At 39.7% G+C, this 19,135-nt stretch overlaps 1 protein-coding gene across 1 annotated transcript in view; it reads right to left on the bottom strand.

Moving 5' to 3' along the window:
- Topaz1 (testis and ovary specific PAZ domain containing 1) overlaps positions 1 to 18,913 on the bottom strand; it is a 56,981-nt gene extending 38,068 nt beyond the window's left edge. The window contains exons 1-4 of the mRNA XM_036193042.1: positions 18,542 to 18,913; positions 15,442 to 17,875; positions 10,368 to 10,432; positions 9,226 to 9,350 (exon numbers count right to left, since the gene is read on the bottom strand). Of these exons, the coding sequence (XP_036048935.1) occupies positions 9,226 to 9,350; positions 10,368 to 10,432; positions 15,442 to 17,875; positions 18,542 to 18,758 (2,841 nt within the window). The 5' untranslated portion in view covers positions 18,759 to 18,913. The remainder of the gene's footprint in view (positions 1 to 9,225; positions 9,351 to 10,367; positions 10,433 to 15,441; positions 17,876 to 18,541) is intronic.
- Between the last annotated feature and the right edge of the window lie 222 nt (positions 18,914 to 19,135).

The following is a 19,135-nucleotide window of genomic DNA, read 5'->3' as shown; positions in this document are numbered from 1 at the left end:
GATCAGGAGTTGTGCAAGGCTATTCTAGCTACCTACTGAGTCTAAGGTCAGATCAGGCTAGATGAGACCCTGTCACTCACAAACAAACAAACAAACAAACTCACTCCAGACAAATGTAATACATTAACAAGTAGAAACCACTAGGGTGTGGCTAAGTGTCAGACCTCCTATGCAGCGAACCTGAGACCCTCTGTTCAGTACCACAAAATAAATCAAAGCAGCAAGTGGAAAGATGTGTCATGTTCCCAGATGAAAATGTTGAAGATAAAGTGCTAATTCTCCAGAGTGCTTTTACACACCGAAAACTATTTCCAGCATAAGTTTGAAGCATCTTAGAATGTAGGAAAGGGGAGAAAAAATGCTTTAGGTTGATAACACATCTTAGTGTGTTTTAGAGCAAGCTTTCCTCACTGCCTCTGTTTTCCTAGTGACTGATGGGATGCTAAGGAAGTGTGCACTAAGTACTAGGGGAAAAAAGAGTTTAATTCCACATATAAAATTTAAGATGTTAATGATAGGACTGCAGTTAAATGCACTGGCTGTTCTTCTAAAGGACCTGGATTTGATTCCCAGAATCCACATAGCAGCTCACAAGCATCTATATATAACTCCAGTTCCAGCAAATTTAACACCCATTTCCACTTTCCACAGTTACCAGGAATGTACATGGTTCACAGATATATGCCAGCAAAACAGTAATACCATACACACATGAAAATTTTTGTTGTTTGTTTTTTTTCAAATAGGGTTTCTCTGTATAGCCCTGGCTGTCCTGAAACTCACTCCATAGACCAGGCTGTGCTCGAACCCAGAAATCTGCCTGCCTCTGCCTCCCAAGTGCTGGGATTAAGGGTGTACACTACTGCCACCCAGCTAAAATTTTTTTTAACAATATGTAAAAGACAGCATTTGAAATTTCTGAGAAAATGATTTGATCAATGGTAGAACCAGCTAGTTAAATTTATAGATAATAAGCATGATGCCAACTCATTGTAAGTCAAAATGCCTTTCAGGTTCCTTTAAGATTTATTAAGATTTATATATATAAATTCTGAAAGCAGCTGTAAGACCAGGAACTCTAAAACTACCAGAGGAAAACAGAGAAAACACTTCAAGGTATAGGAAAAGATAAGTACTTTGTCTATATGACACAGACACATATACACACACACACACACCTGAAATTTCAGAAAAAAGGCCAAGAACAAACAGAAGCTCACAGAAAAATGGCAATGACTTTTTAAAATGTTGAAAACTAGACTTAAAAGAAATGTAAGTTAAAACTAAAACAAAATCATTTGTAAAAATAAGCAGATGGACAAGTTTAAAAACTTAATTAGTTGATGAACTAGGGAGAAAACAGCACTCTCAGCAATATTGCTGGAAGTACAAATCATAGTGACCTGTACATTGACAATCTGACAATTCTAACTCTGGAAATTGAAAAAAAATGCTTGGACATACGCAAAATACTTTATGCTTAAGGATTTATAATGTAGCAATATTTAAATAGCAAAATAGAAACAAACTAAATATCCATCAATAATAGTACTTGTTCAAACACAGCCATATAGTTATGTAGGAACGTGATATCTCTAGGTACACTGAAAGGGAACCATCTCCACTGCACACCAGTGTGGCAGTCTGAATGAGAGTGACCCCTCAGCTTACACGTTTGAACGCTCGTCCCCAGGGAGTGGCACTGTTGGAACAGGAAGAGGAGGAAGAGGAGGAAGAGGAGGAAGAGGAGGGGTGGCCTTGTTGGAGGAGGGGTATTTTTGGGAGTGGGTTTTGAGGTTTCAAAGGCCATGCCAGGCCCAGTCTCTCTCTCTCTGCTCTCTGCCTGCCTGCATGCTTCCTACCATGATGATAATGGACTAATCCTCTGAAAATATAAGCAAGTCCCCAGTTAAATGCTTTCTTTTATGACAGTTTGCCAGGAGCCATTTCCGGTGGTGGATGGGTCCTGCAGAGGGTGTAAGGAGTCTGTGGGAAAAGAAGTGAGCCAGGCCATGGTGGTCGGGAGAATCTTGCAGCCTGACTGACTAGCAGCCAGAGTGTTTATTTTTATTTATTTATTTATTTATTCATTTATCTATCTATCTATCTATTTTTTCCAGAGCTGAGGACCAAACCCAGGCCTTGCACTTGCTAGGCAAGTACTCTACCACTGAGCTAAATCCCCAGCCCTGAGTGTTTCTTTATTTATACAGAATTTAGTTATCAGGGATACATTCATGATGTTCCAAAACATATATCATATCATTTTTGTTTTTGGACATGTGTTTTACTTCCTTTTGCTCATCTTTTAGTCATCATTAATAAACTATGACAGAACAAAGTTATCATTTCCAATCATTTTCCCTCAAGTTTTGACATCATTAATAAACAGAGTTATCATTCTTACTCATAAACCCCATAACCCAATTTTTGAGAATCTATGACAGCCTGTGCTCAGGCTGGTTGCTTTGGTTGCTTCAAGGACACTTGACCAAAACAAAATCTTGAACCACCCTGGACATTTTGCCATGTCCCAAGCAATGTATTATTAACTCTTAGTGGTCAGAGTACCCAGGAAAAATCCTCAGGCCAAAGCTGCTGCAGTTATTATTCAAATTCTGGCATAATACAATCAATGTTAGAATTTATATCTTTATAGAATTGGTCTATATGTCTAATCCTGGCATTCTGTTGTTCCTTGGTCATACGACATTGTAGTGGCTCTACATGAGCTAACTTTTCTGAGAGAGGGAGGTCCTGACACCTCATACTTTTACCATCTTTCCACTCCATACTTTGCTCACCAGTATGTCTCTATGTAGGGCAGAGTTGTATGCTACATAATTGTCTGAGTGTATAATGGGAAGAGGCTTGTAATCTGAATTGTGGACAATTCCTCTAGCCCAACAAATCATGTTGACCTTTTTAATTTTACTTTGATTTGAATATCTTGTTCTGTGTAAGTAGAGGGACAGATGTTTCAAGAATGTCTCAAAGCCTCATGAAGAGACCTCTGGCTTCTTCTTTATGTGTCACAACCTCCAAGGTGTAAGAAAGACCTTCAAGTAGATAAGGATATCTCCCTAAAAGTGTGTGTGTGGGGGGAATAGTATGTTCAGGACTTTCCTGGATAAGCTTAGAAGCAGCATTCCTGGGAGAAGGCATAAATGATTCATAAGGAATTTTCCATCAACCCAACATCCCCAAATTGTACAAATATTAAAAGTGCCTAAAGTAGGTAACAGGTTAAGATGAAAACCAAAGGTGGTATGGCTATGCCAACAGTTGTCTTGGTCATGGTATCTCTTCATAGCAAAACAGTGTCTAGGACAGTCAGCAATAGGAAAGTAAGATAAAAGACGGCCCTCTATTGTTTGTAACATTCAAAGATCTGTGATAGGCCCACTGTAAGAAGTAGCAATCTCCCTTTTAGGCTAACCTTTCTGCAGAAACTGTAAACTCTGCACTGAGTATTTTAAAACTTATGCCTGGAAATTCTAGAGCATGGACAGCACTACACATGCCCTAGCTGGAACTACTTTGAGAGGAAAAAAATTTGTCCTACTGACACAAACAAGAGAAGCCAGAGTTTAGGGAAAAGTCAGAAACTGAAAAGTAAAGGTGAGAACCCTGCAAAGGGGATAATGCAAGAGGTGACAACCAGACCTACAAACGTACTAGCTCTAATCTGGTCTGTTCTCAAACCATCCTGCATAACCTTTCTGCTGTTGACAGTTCCTTTTTCTGCTCAGCTTTCCTTTAACTCCTTTTCACAAAGGGAAGCTTACCTGGGTGGAGTCTTGTTCTAAGGTCACGGTCGGTCACCACTCCCTTTATTCCATTTTTAATCAGACCTTTCTTTAAACTTTTTAATCTACTTGAGCACTGGACTTGCTTCCAACATTACATTTCTTGGTGCTCTTTTCTCCTCAAACTATGCTTTTGTATATCTTTTTACCCTGTTTGCTCTTTTTCATTGTAGATCTGCATAACAGTGATCAATAACAGACACATGACAGTCATTATTAGGCTGTCTTGAATCTCCTCTGCCAATGCCATTAATCTAAAACTCTTCAATTTAGCCTCCAGCAAGTTTTTAGGACAAGGGCAGAAAGCAGCCACATTCTTTGCCAAAATATCACAAAAATGATCTCTAGGTCACTTACTAATATTCTTCCTTTCTGAAACCTCTTGAGCTGGGCCACCACAGTTCACATCACCCTCAGCACCACTGTCATTCATGATCCTACTAGGATGCCTCAGTAAGTTCTACTTAATATGTTCAACTGCATTCCTAGTTCAAAGTCCACAAGTCTTCCATAGTCCTCCAAAAAAGCTGCATGGTTAGGCCTGTCACAGCAATACCCCAGTCTTGGTACCACTTTCTTAGTCACCGTTCTACTGATGTGAAGAGACATCATGACCAAAGCAACTCTTACAAAAGAAAACATTTAATTGAGGATTTGCTTACAATTTCAGAGGATTAATTCATTATCATCATGTGGGGAGCATGGGGATGAGAGCTTATATCCTGATCCGCAGGCAGGCAGGCAGGGGGACAGAGGGAGGAAGGGAGGGAAGGAGAGAGGGAAGGACAAATAGACAGACTTGGCCTGGTATGGGCTTTTGAAATTTCAAAACCCACTCCCAGAAACACACCTCCTCCAACACAAGTCTACACCTATTCCAACAAGGCCATACCTCCTAATCTTTCCCAACAGTTTATTAACAGGGAATTAAGCATCCAAATATATGAGCTTATGGGCCAGTCTTATTCAAACCATAATATATACATAACTATGAGAGGTAAACTCCTAACAGCCCAGCTAGCACTAAAAGTCCTAAACATAGATTTCAACTTCCTCCTACTGCAGGGGCATAAGGTGGCAGCTACTACACACTTCAGCGAAGGACACCCACTTATCTAAGAAATGAAAGCTTAGCTGCACATAAAACCCCTGTAGCCAGCAGCTTTATTTGTAATGTCTCAAGCTGGAAGCCACCCAAATGAGTAGTTCACCAACTGTATATCCCTGCCTATCCTAGACCAGGCTGGCTTTGAACTCAAAGAAATTGGCCTCAAACTCACAGAGATAGTAACATTCTTGAAATGGCAAAATTGTAGAAATGGAAACAGTGTTTGTTAAGGGTTAGGAAGGGCTGGTAACAGGAAAGAAGTAGGTATGACTTGTGAAGGGTAGTTTTGGTAAGATAGATGTTCTGTAGCTCAATGTAGTATTGCCAATGGACAAAGGAAAGGGCTTCCTGAATAAGATCCCAATGGCCCCAAAGTTGCCATACTATACTACAGTTCTGCAGTATGACCACTAAGAGAAGCTAGGTAAAGGTACATTCTATGTATTTTCTTAGCGCGGCCAGTGAATCCACAATTACTAGTTTCTAAGTGGGATGCTGCTGAGGCAGACTTATGGTGAATTAACAGTACTGATGTCTTAATCATTAGATGATGTTTCCAGTCAACAGCCTCAGCACTGGTGGCACACATCTTAAATTACAGCACTTAGGAGGCTGAGGCAGGCAGATCTCTGAGTTTGCAGCCAGCCTGGTCTCCAGTGTGAGTTCCAGAACAGCTAGGGCTATACAGAGAAATCCTGTCTTGAAAAAAAAAAAACCAAAATAAATAAATAAAATTTTAAAATAAAAGAAACTATAAAGGGACTGGAGAGATGGAGAGTTAGGAGCATTTGTTGCTCTTGGAGAGGACCTGGGTTCAGTTCCCAGTACCCATGTGGCAGCTCATAGCCAGCTATAACTCCAGGGCTGTAACTCTGTCCTGAGTGTCTCTCTCCTTTTTTACATTCATCTGTACTTCATTCACTGTCATTTGGGGATCCAATGCCTTTTTTAAGCCTCCACAGGTACCTGATATGGACATATTACACATTACATACATGTAGAATAAAATTAAATAAAAATAAACTTTAGGGGTTGGGGATTTAGCTCAGTGGTAGAGCGCTTGTCTAGCAAGCGCAATGCCCTGGGTTGGATCCTCAGGTCCAAAAAAATAAAAATTAAAAAAAAAAAACCTGTAAAACAGCACACTAATTCCAAAGTAAGTAGAAGAAAGGGAAAAAACATAAATCTGAGATAAACAGGTAACAAAAAAGCAGAAGAGAATCAGTGACGTCAAAAATGGATTTTTTGAAAATTATCTTTACAGTCAACAGTTCCCTAGCCTAGAGTAGAGGAGGAACTGGAGTAGACAGCCTGCAGCTGCCTCTTTTTGTAAAAGAAATGGTATGCGAACACAGAAATGCTCATAATATCTATGGCTCTTCTGTGTTAATGTGGCAGGTTAAGTAGATGTTGCAATGATCCAATGGCCCACAAAGTCATAGAGTAGCATCTGAGCCCATTAAAGGAGAAAGTTTTCCATTGGTAGTGTGACTGTTGAGTGTGACTGTCTCAGAAAAGGTCACTGACACTAGCCTCTGCCCTGTTTTACTTATTCTTTCACTGCCATCAATGTAACCCTGGGTATAACAGCTTTACTAGCCTCCGTGAGTTCCTGTGGCATACCAGTGACCCTAAAGGCATTCTTGGGGAACTTCAAACACCTCATAACATCATACAGATAATCTACAATAATCCCTGCTAGGTGTTTAATAATGGCAATATGTGTTGTCTGTCCAAGTGCAAAGCAAGTACTTCATGAACTTGTTCTGTTTCTAGACCACTTCCAGTACTCACATTCCCTATTCACTTAGCAGTTATCAGCCGCTGCTCTCCAAGCTAGACTTTCAAGCATTACACAAAATGGACAAAATTCTTGTCTTTATGGGATTTTACCCTAGCAGGAGGGGACAAAGACAAACAAAGTAAACACAGGTATTTAGGTGGGTGTGCATGGTCTAAAAATCTAAGTCTAAAACACTCTGAGATTTGAAACTTGGTAAGTGTCAAAAATGATGCTCCAATATTTTGGGAACATTTCAGAGTTTTTTTACACAAACATTCCAAAGCTGTGAGTAGTGGTGTAATCTTAGCGGCTACAAAGACTACCCAGTCTGAGATGAGCTGGACTACAAAGTAAGACACTATTTCAAAAAAAAAAAAAAAAAACAAAAAAACCCTATCCCAAATTATAATATTGAAACTCTGAAATGTGAAAGAGTTCTGATTTAAGCATTTCAAGTAGGGATCCTCCACCTGTAGTATATGCTATGTCAAGACAACTGCAAGAAGGTGTGGAAGGTATGGAACAGGGGAACACTGCAATTTTAGGTTATAGCCAGTGAAGTGCGTCCCCTCCCCCCCAACATCAGTATGAAAAAACCTGAAGAAAACAGGAGCACTGGCTACATCATCTTCTAGAAGAAGACTACTCTAGGGAGACAAGATTACATGGACAGGGTCTTGGAGCAGAACACATCATGGCATGTCTCAAAAACAAGCTTCGAGGGTGGTCAGAGATAAATGTAAAAGGAATAGCAGAGAGATCAGAGGTGACAGAGTGAGGAGGTTTCAGGGCAGACCTGGAGTGTGGGTCATCACAAAGACTTTGGGTTTGCCTATGAATAACATTAGAAGCTTTTGGAGAGTCTAAGACAGAAGAAACAATGACACAAGGAAACCTAAGTTGTACTGAGAACACCTTACAAGAGGGCAAGGTTCCAAACAGGTCAGTTAGGAGGCTACTGTAATCATTTGTACAGTACACAATATAGACCTGGGCAGTATTGATAGGGTGGTAAAAGCAGACAGTTTCTAGACATCATGTGAAGATAAAAACAGCAGCATCTCAATAGTCTGTATATGGTGTGAGGATAAAAATTAAGAGATCTAAGATTTTGAAGCTAAGTAATTGAGAAAAATGGTGTCATTAACACAGATGGGGGCTGGTTTGTGGTGTGGGGGAGGGGATATAGAACTGAGAAGTTTTGTTTTTAGCTGTGTTAAGTTTCAAATGCCTAAATGGGCATTCTAGTGAGCAAGTAGGTGATAAGAGAAAGGTCTGTAGTTCAGAGGAGTCTGAGCTAATAATAGAAATGTGAGGGAGTTAGCATATACATTTATGGAATAAACTTGAATGGGACCATGCAAGAGAGTGAATCTAGGCTGAAAATCACTTTAATGTGCAGAGACCAGGGCTTTGTTCTATTTAAAGAGGAGAGAAAGTATGTTTGTGTCATAGTGAGAAAGAGTTAATAGCGGAGGAAGAGGAGCTACATCTGGATAGTGCATCCCCTGTACCAGGAGAGAAGCTGGAGTTCCCAGAGGGTGCAGACAGGTGCTCTAATGTCCTGGTGGGAGCTTACAATGTTCTTTTCCCTTTATTTCAGTTTCTTGGGTGAAGAAGGAAACAAAGTTGTTAGCTTTGTAGATTAGTGAAGAGCAATTCAAGGTTTAAGGAGAAAGGGTATAAAATAGTTGTTTAGAAATCAACTACATTTTGCAAAAGGGTCAGAGAACCACCAACATTATCAGGCAGAATTTTATTTTATTTTTTGAAGTGTTGGGGATGAACTTAGGGCCTTGCAAATCCAGACTAACACTTTGCCATTGAGCCTCAGCCTTAGGCAGGAAATTTAATTAAAGAGTCTGATATCAAAGATTTTTCCAATATTATATATAAGCAGTAAATTCCAAGATCAATTTAGGCCTACCTATAATTCCTATGCTTTCTACATTTGTGGATATGTAACTGATACTGACACTCATGGCCCATAGGTACTATCATATTCAAAAATTTCAGGGAAGATCAGATAATATTTAAAGGTTTATTTATTTATTATGTATACGGTGTTCTGCCTGCATGTGTCCTTGCAGGCCAGAAGAGGGCACCAGATCTAATTGCAAGTGGTTGTGAGCCACCATGTGGTTGCTGGGAATCGAACTCGGGACCTCTGGAAGAGCAGTCGGTGCTCTTAACCACTGAGCCATCTCTCCAGCCCCAGATAATATTTAATACTGAGGCAGGAGAATATGTATCATTGTATTTTAAAAGTCTTATGTAAGTTTATGGCAACTTTAGCATACAAAGAGGCTCATATAATTATACACAGATCCTACCTCCCTCAGTAATTTCTGTTTATATTGTGCTTACACAGCGCACCAGGAGACCAGTCAGCTGGCCAGAGTGATGTAGCACTCCTACTGAGCAAAAGTATTTATGTCTGTCTCCTCACAGCACTGTTGATTGGATTTCTGCATTAGTACTGCCTAAGACCAAGACATAGGCAAATATAAAAGCTTCTTTGGTACCTTTGCATCTGAGTCTGAAGTTCTCAATTGTTCACTGACGTCTCCCAGGTTTTCACTTACAACAGTCTCCTCAGTAGCTTCTAAGGAGATGGCTGCACCTTTAGGATCATGTTGTAGCTCCTTTGCTGAAGAGAAACAACATTCAACCACACAAACTTTAAACCAAACAACCAAAGACTGTTCCATAAAACCCAGAAGTCAGAAGCACTCAAGTTCTAACATGACAAGTACCAAAATTATGTAATTCCCTATTCACTGCCAGAATAACTGCACTCTATGGTATAAAAAGAACTGACAATGTAATATTTAAGAACCTTTCTTATGTCCCAGCCATTTAAAAATATTTTTGCTGGTGTATGCCTTTTATTTTAGCACTTGGAGGAAGAACCAGGCAGAGTTCCAGGCCAGGCAGGACTACATAGTGAGACTCTGTCACACAAAAACAAACTCTACTCTGACAATTAATTAATTTGTTTTTGAGGCAGGCTTTATCTATGTAACCCTGGCTGTCCTAGAACTCACTTTAAAGACCAAGCTGGCCTTAAACTCATAGAGATCCACCTGCCTCTACCTCCTGAGTGCTGATATTAACAATGTGGACCACCACGCCTAGCACATATTTATATTTTACTTTGTGTGCATGCACTCATGGTTCATCTGTGGAAATCAGAGGACAACTTGCAAGACCAGGCTTGGCAGCAAGCACCATAACCTACTAAGTCATTTTACTGGCCCTAAAAAACTTTTAAAACTCAAAAGTCAAATAGGAGTTAACTTCTACATTGTTGTGACTTAGGCATCTAAAACTATGATTAGCTGTTAGTTATAATTTTTAATAACCAATTTAGGATATGATAAAGTTAAAACATGTATTTCAATTTCAAAGTAAGTCTGGAAGACGCTAGAGGTCAACTACCTATCTTTTATAGAGAATGCATAGCATTGAATAATTACACAATGGAAACTAGCTTAAAATATGATTCGCCAACTCATCAGTTAAAAATGGAAGACAACTGACAAACTCTGACATTTGTTTGCAGATGTTAAGAAAAAGTTTCCATTCTAATGAATTCACTGAGTAGACCTGACTAGAGACGTGCAGATATTACAATACCAAATATTCTTCAAGTATCAAATTTTACCTGCTGACAAGGAAGGACAGATCTCCAGTTTCAGCAATCCAGGGTCCAGCAAGGCAACTTCTTTACTATAAAGCAAACAAAACTCAAACATTGTACCAGATTCCAGCAGAACTATTCAATCATGAAAGCACTGTGTAACATTTGCTTCTGTGGTTGGTTAAGCCAACAGGTTCTCCAGGACAGAGGAGTGCCTGCCCTGGGGTTGAGAGATCAGCACATCTGTCCTGGGTTCTCACTGGACTATTTATTCACAAGTGTGCTGCCACTGTTAGAGAGTGCTCCCATCCCATCTGTGGAGGACAAGACAGGCCAGGTTTTCCAAACTTTAAAGGACTGCAGCAATGCAAGCGTATGTTTAGCTTCTACTCTCAAACATAGGCATGTGTATCTTGTTCCTAGTGTGAAAACAAGACAGTCTTGGCACTGGGGAGGCAGAGGCAGGCAGATCTCTTGAGTTTGAGGGCTACCTGGTCTATCTACAGAGCGAGTTCCAGGACAGCCAGGAACAACACAGAGAAACCCTGTCTCAAAAAACCAAAACCAAAACCCAAAACCCAAAACCAACTAACTAAACAAACAAAAAATAAGACTGCTTGAGTGGATTTTGAGTTCTTTCTTTCTTTGCCTGTTTGTTACTGTGCCTAAGTGAAGCTTGTAATCTAAGGCTAAGGTTCTGGAGATCATAGTTAAGACCACTGTGGGTTCCTGTTTTATCTGAGATTGACTGATTTTGTGGCAAAAGCCTAAATTTCTTTTCATCTAATCACATCAATAAGTGAGAGTAGTACTTGTCTGTAAGGCTACTGTAAGGCTTCAATGACATAATCTTACATTCAACAGTCTTAACAAATCAAAACCAAGTATGGGAGATACTCAAACACATATGGACAAACACTATTCCATTAAAAAAATTCAGACAAACTAAATATATGAGAACACACACACACACACACACACACACACACACACACACACACAACACCATTTTCTCTCCAATACCACAGTTGTCAAAAAAGGAATATATAGACCCACCAACTGCCTTAAAGTGATGGCAAACAACCTAGGCCCTGTCTTCAAGCGGCTGAAAGCCAGTGAGGCCTTCTCAACAGTCAATGGCAGATTGATTTCTAGTTCAGAATACGTTAAGGGACTTCAAGAGTATTAACTGGGCTCTTATCACAATAATCCATAAGAAGACAGTTGAGATACTGAGAGTGAGACTGGGGATGGAAGTCATGAGAGTGAGGTGACAGAGCGAGGGCAGTCACATGCTTCAATAAAGAACTATACCATGTTTCCACAGTTTCTACTCATCCATTTGTGAACAGCAAGTACACAGCTTCAATTTCAAAGTATTAGGCTGTACTTATACTATTAGTATAATTTATAAGAGGGAAAAACTTTTCACTATGAATTAACTTGCAAAATAAAATTGTACCTGACATTCTTAAAAGCAGTTTGAGTTCAAGATACACAGAGGTTAAATTCACCTAAATTTAAAAAAATAATAAAGTTGGGGCTGGGAATATAGCTCAGTGGTAGAGTGCTTCTCTAGCAGGTGGGGACCTAAGTTTAGTTTCCAGTACAGTAATAGTAGTAATGCTAATGAGAGAAAAACATTACTATTTTATATGTATGAAGTGAAAATTTTAGTTCTGCTCTGGTGGAGGAGGAAAGAAAAACTGAAAGGCATAAGGGGAAAGAGAAACAGTGTCGAGTCAACTCCAAAGAATCAGAGAAATTCACCCTCTACCATAGTGCTACTTGGCTTGAGTAATTCCTGTCCAGATTCTTTCTTGCAGTCCTACATGGTCTTGGAGCTTGCTTTGTAGACCAGACTGCCTCTGTCCCTCTAGTGCTGAGATTATAGGTGTGTACCACCACTGCCTGGCTAAGAATTAAAATAAAACACAAAACATGAGACTGTATCACTTGTAGTAAGAAAAACACTACAAATCTATGGTTTCACATATTTATATGTACTGGACTATAATGTAAAACATTACTGTAGGTAACTAGCAAAAATATTTGAAGATGACTGGTTTAGGATAATTATAAACAAAAAAAGTTTAAAATTGTCCAATGAAAATAAAAGATGTGGCTGGGCATGATGGCACACACCATTAAAACTAACACTCAGGTCACAGAGGCAGAGGCAGGAGGCATAAGTTTGAGGCCAGACTGGTCCTTAGGTGTTTTGCTTTGAGACAGGGTCTCACTATGAATCCCTGGAAAGCCTGAAACTTATTATGGTAATGATCATTCATTCATGTGTTTATACTCTATCTCTGGATAGGACTGCCACAGATAAACTAGAACAACTGTCCTACAGAGAACGATGAGCATAAGCAGAGAAGTAGCCCAGTGTTCAAGTCATTGGGCTAGAACATCCCTAGCTTGGTGCCACACTATGCAGTGCTAGGTCTTCTGATACAGCAAACGATCACTAAAGTATAATACTGTTTCCTATAGCAAAGACAATAAATAATGGTTTGTGTGGTATAAAAAAACAAAGAAAAAAAACCCCACACTATCTTATGTTATCCCACCTACTATCTTAAAGAAAGAAAAATTATTAAAAGCAAAATAAACATTTATAGTAATTCATAGACTAATAGAATGAAAGCCACAGAGGGACTCGACATTCCCCTCTCTTAGAATGCTATTTTGTGAGGGGAATAGACTTCAGTGCAGAATACTGAAGTCTAAAGTTCAGATTTCAGCTCTGACACTTAGAAGCCATGCTCATTGGAAAATTAGTAAATTAGTGGCTTTAGTTCAATTATAAAAATAAGGAGAATTTTTTTTTCTTTTTATGAGACAGAGTCTCTTTAGTGGTATTTGCTCTGCCTACGACCTTGGGCTATATGGCCCAAAGGAGGTGGTACTTCCTGTCCTTGTATCTCTTAGAAGGAGTTGGAGAAGGGTCACATGCCCCTTCTCATTGCTCCTATCTGTGAGGTGGATTCATTCCCAGTCAGATCAAAGGACAACTTCAGCTGTCTACTCCATTCTGTATTTGTGAGTGTATTTCCTCAATTTGTATCTTAATAAATTCTGTTACCATTTAGTAGACTCACATGGATTGATTGTAATAGGTCTCACTTTGTGGCTCTGGCTGTCCTGGAACTCACTATGTAGACCAGGCTAGCCTTGAACTCATAGACATATACCTTGTTTTTTAAATGTAGGAGCTGAGGATCCAAACTCAGGTCCTCATGAATATATAACAAGCACTTCAACAACTGAGCCATCTTCCCAGTCCCCTCATTCTGCTTCCTGGATACCAAAAGTTAAGCTATGTCCTCTCCCACATGCTCCTATTGCCCTAAAAGCCTGCCTCTTTAAGCTCAAAGCTATAGACTGAACCTCTGAAAATGTTTCTCTTTTAAATCGTTTCTCTCAGGCATTTGTCACAACAGTGAAAAGGCCAATACAAGTCCTTGCTGCTAATCCAGTATTATGCTGAAATACTTCCCATTCATTCTTTGATTCAGGCCTCATAATCCTGATGGAAATTCTTTCTCTTTTCACAGATAAGGTTAAATTTGCCTACAAAGTTTTTGATTTTTTTTGTTTGTTTGTTTTGTTTTTTGTTTTTCGAGACAGGGTTTCTCTGTGTAGCTTTGCGCCTTTCCTGGATCTCACTCTGTAGACCAGGCTGGCCTCGAACTCACAAAGATCCACCTGTCTTTGCCTCCTGAGTGCTGGGATTAAAGGTGTGTGCCACCAACACCCAGCTTTAAATTTGCCTACAAAGTTACACAGCTCTTTGGCAATGATAAGTTATGAAACCTAGGCAAGGCTATAAAGGTAAAGCTCTTTAACACTACTTTTAGAATTAAGATAGGTCTGGGCTCAAGTCCAGTCTCCTTTACTAGCAGTGTGACCTTGGGCAAATGACAATTTGTCATCATTTTCCTCGTCTCTAAAATGGGCATATTAGCAACCCATTCATCACATAGTAAAGTAGAAAACATTCAATTTGCTGATAAGTTACAAGTTCTCAAAGCACTAAGAATATTGGAAGAGCACAATATCCCAAAAGCAATTATAAATACTAGAAACTTAAGCCACGTGTTACTGAAACTTTGTGGGAAGTGTTGCCATGTTTACTTTTTCATCTATTCATGAAACATTCTAGTATTTAAATAAAGAATACAAATACAAACCAGAGCTTAAAGAATGATAAAAATATAGTCAAATGTAATATTACATACATTTGTACCAACCAGAACAGGCCATGTTCCTGAGTACCAAGGTTATTACTAGCCACAGTAAAGTTGCTTCAGGTAAACTAGTCCTATCAGGGCAATGAAGATTTAAAACAATTATTATTATTATTATTATTATTATTATTATTATTTTTTTTTTTTTTTTGGTTTTTCGAGACAGGGTTTCCCTGTGTAGCTTTGTGCCTTTTCTGGAACTCACTTGGTAGCCCAGGCTGGCCTCGAACTCACAGAGATCCGCCTGGCTCTGCCTCCCGAGTGCTAGGCTTAAAGGTGTGTGCCACCACCGCCTGGCTTAAAACAATTATCTTAAAAGTCAAGTGTAAAACACATTTATATTATTTTCTTCTGAAAATTAGTTTAATTTTTGATTCTACCTCCAAGTCTTATTTCAAATAAATTTTGAGGCTTCCCCGTTCCCTGAAAAATGATTTTTTTTTTTTTTTTTTTGAGCTGAGGACCAAATCCAGGGCTTTGGCGCTCTACCTCTGAGCTAAATCCTCAACCCGAAAAATGACTTTTAAGAAAATCTAACAAGGAATCCACAGAAAATGGGCTAATTCATTAGTAAACTGGCTCAAATGAGTTTAGCTACATATTTAATGAAGAACATGAAAATAAACTCAATTGATTTTCACTTTATAAATTATTTTTGATTTTAAAACTAATTTGCTTTGTATGTTTCTAGAGACATAGATCCTTTACTTTAGCATAATGAAAGTTTTAGCTATTACCAGAGATACACTGTATTTAATAAATATTAAAAAAGGAGCTTTGACACAAGAGAGTGCTTTGAACCGCCAACAATGATCTGAACCAAAGGCATTCTTGAACGCGCATACCTCAAATCACTTGATTCTTTTGTCACTGGAAGTTGCATGGGCTTAAAGTCTGCTGGTGGGTGCTCCTCAGGTACACTGGGCTCCTGGCTTATCTTGGAGTCTTCTGAAGCAAATGAGAGCTCCCCTTCACTGGAGATTCCAAAGAGCTCCGGGTCATCTTGAATTACATCAATCAAGAGGACATCATCTTCATATGCTTTAAGGATATCTGGAAACCCCAATTTGAGTTCTGAAATGCTTTTAGTCATTTCTCCACCACGAACTTCAGAAGAAACTGGCATAAATGCTTCTTGTTCCTTAGAGCAGAATGAACTTTGCTCAATATACCCAAGATCACAAGAAAAGGTATTATTTTCAATTTCAAAAGAAATGGACTCCTTATTAGAAAAATTATTGTCTGGTTCAGAAATGTGATTATATGCTTTATTATCATAACATTTCTTTGCAAAGCTTGGAGAAGTGCAGGAATTCTTATTGTAGAATGAGTGAGAACTAGCTTGCGCTGGAATTACACTACTATGTGTATTCAAAGACTGAGGTCCTGAAGTTGCTGTGCAGATATTTTCCTTATTCCTGTTTTGTTTTGCTTCTATTCCAGATAAACTGTCTAGTAGCTCTAGGGGACTGTAAGCTTCTCTCTCACATGACCTGGCATTTACTTCTTTTCTTTTTCCTGTCTTGTTCTTCAGTAAAGGAATTTTAAAATTAGTCAGCCGTCCTGTGTTTAATATTTTAACCAAGTCTGGAGCCACAAGTGTTTGCTTACTAATGCAAGCTTTTCGATGAATAGTTTTGTTTGCAAAGTTATTTGCTTCCTGGCTCTCTTGGGATGCTACTGTCAAATTAAGTTTCGATAAATTCCCTCTCTTTTTCTTATTTCCTGTTAAGCTTTGAGTTACATTAATTAATTGGGTATCTTCAGTAGTATTAGAAACTATCTCTGTCCCATTTCTGCTGGGTTCCTCCAACTTTATCTTTTTATCACTGGGTATAGCTTCCTTTATAACCATCAAAGTAGGTTCTGCTGAAGAAACTGAAGACAAACAATTTGAATCAGGGTTGTACATTTCTTTACTTAAGGACTCACTGGCTCCTTCTGTTAAGGACTGTCGTAACAGTTTGGAGTCAGTTAAGTGCGTTTCGTTCACTTGGTGTATGATAGATTCATGTTGCCTAACATTTTCCACAGACCCTGGAAGCGAGTAATTTAAATCTGACAGGGAAGTCTTTTTCCAACACTGGGCCGATATTCTAGCACAAGAATAAAAAGGCCAAGTTCTTTTACCAGTCATTGGTATTATTCTTCGACAGCTTACCTTTGACTCTTCAGTTTCATTTCTCAACTCTCCCCATGGAGATCTTTTTCCTATATGATGACCATCCCTAGGTGATTTCACTGTAGAGCTTATTACAGATTTAAAATATTCTTCTGGCTCCATACTTCTGCATCCTAATGACTCTGAAGCGGTTTTTATATCTTCTTTCAAATGTGATTCAAGGGTTTTCTGAAAGACAGCATTTACCTGATGTCTGGGACTTGTTTTCCCTATTGTTTCTGGGAGACATAAGTGGTCCAATGGAGAGAGTATGTTATGGTTTATTTTTCTTAAAGCTTTTAGAAAACTCTTTTTAGGCTCTAAGGTCTCTATTTCTTTCCCTTCCACACCCGTTTGGTTTTCTTGTAACACCAACTCAGAATTGTTACATACATTAGAGAAATTAAGATCAATAATTTTTTCTTCTTTTTCAGACAATTTCATCTTTTTCCTGTGTTTTCTCCCAACACTGTTCTCCTCTACTGAATACTTGTTTTTTTCACTTTGAAGGCAAGAAATCAAGCCATTGTTTTTACTTTGGTATAAATGACTTTCTTCAAGTAGTAAATTACTGGTTATTACATTTTCTTCAGTTTTTAAGAGCTTAGCAGTAGATTTTGTGTCGTTCTTCTCTGCAAGATTCCTAAGGTTTTCTTTCTTTAACTTGGAAGAGTTCTCTGCTATGTGCATATATACACCATGAGGTTTATGCTCAAAGTTGTTTTCATTATTAAAACCCTCAGAATGGAGGAAACTGTAATCATGGGATTCAAAACTGCAATTTTTTTCCACTCCAGGTGATAAGCTGTTACAAGAATATTTTGGAGTATTGCACAGTTCATCTTGGAAGTCAACCTTAATACCTTGTGTTGCCTCGTTCTTAGTAATTTTGAGAGGTGGATTTTCTAAACTTTTACATTTTTTAATTCGAATTCTTCTTTTAATACCTTCTACCAAATCTTCCTTAGCCAAAGACTGTAAGAAAGCCATATTTTGAAATTCACTGCACTCCACTGTTGGTAAAGATTCTGAACTGGTTAATGATGCCTTTCTTACCAGGTCAGTCCCTGGTAGTGGATCATCACTTGGGGCTTCAGTAACTTTTCTTTTTTCTTTGGCTGATCAAAACAAGAAAACATACCAGAAGATATTTTTACACTGGGCAGAAAAAAGCAACACCAGTTAACAGAAAAATCTGTGAAGCCATCCATTTGTATTTCCCTGAAGAGCTGTTTTAGAAATACAAACTGATTTTCATATTAAATATTAAAAAATTTCAAACAGGTTTCATTGTATAGCCCAAGCTGACCCCAAACTGAGATTCTCCTGCCCAGCTTCCTCTTTTCGGGATTATGGGTGTGCATCACCATGGCCAGCTTTAATATCTAATTAAGAACTACAAATAAACTTCTATAAACTCTAAAGCAGCAGAAAAATCTTTATAACATAATTTTACCCTAGTTAAGATAAACCACTAGCATTCATTCCTTCTACAGCAATTATAATGACGGCTCCTAAATGAACATATACTTTTATAAGAAAATTCTTTGCACCTCACCTCTCTCATTCATCACGTGCATTGGTAAATACCAACAAAATCAACTAAAGGTTAGCAGTAAAACAAAGATGAGGCAGCTGAGGTGCAAAGGCTTGGGGAGTGGCCACCAGTTTTCTAACTGTGTCTTCTGGGGTGAAAAGGGAGCTCTACCTCCTTCATTGCATAGGAGCAATGAAGGAACACCTGTTCCCCAGCCCCTCTGCTCGTTGCCTTCCAGCCGACTCACCGAACTTGTCACCTTCTGTCTCTTCTCTCCCAGAAACCTGGGCCACCACTCTCCTCTTCGGCCTGCTCTCCTCCTCGTGCCCCTTGGCCTCAAGCCTGCATCCTCCCACCTCGCCTGGCTCTGGCGTCAGCGGAAGGCTTCGCTTCCTCAGGCCTCGGGCATCGCCTTCGCGCCCTGGGGCCGTGGTGGGACCTGGGGGCGGCGTTGGTGGCCGCATTGGCCTGCCGCCGCCACCGCCCACCCAGCCTCTCTCGGAAGCCTAGAAGGCCCCAGGCCTGAGACCGCTGCTTCTACTGCAGGACACAGACTACTGCCCGCCCTGGGCCTGGTCTGGCTGCGCGCCGCCTACCCGACTCAGCAGGAAGCGGAAGTGAAGCGGGCCGGGCTCGGCTGGGCGCAACCGGCTGGGGGCCTCGCGGTCCGCCTGACCACATGCTCCCTCGAAGGACCTTCGCTGCACCTGGAGGTGGCAGGGCCTCATTGCACGGGTTTGTTGTTGTGCCCCTTGGGCTTCTCTCTCCTTCCTCCAGACCTGGACTTCTGGAGGCGCCTGGGCGCCTTCTCACAGCAACCACTCCTCACCCTGCCTAGCCG

This window comes from Onychomys torridus, chromosome 7 (assembly GCF_903995425.1).
Source record: "Onychomys torridus chromosome 7, mOncTor1.1, whole genome shotgun sequence".
Taxonomy (NCBI): domain Eukaryota; kingdom Metazoa; phylum Chordata; class Mammalia; order Rodentia; family Cricetidae; genus Onychomys; species Onychomys torridus.
This window is presented reverse-complemented; position numbering and strand designations above follow the sequence as displayed.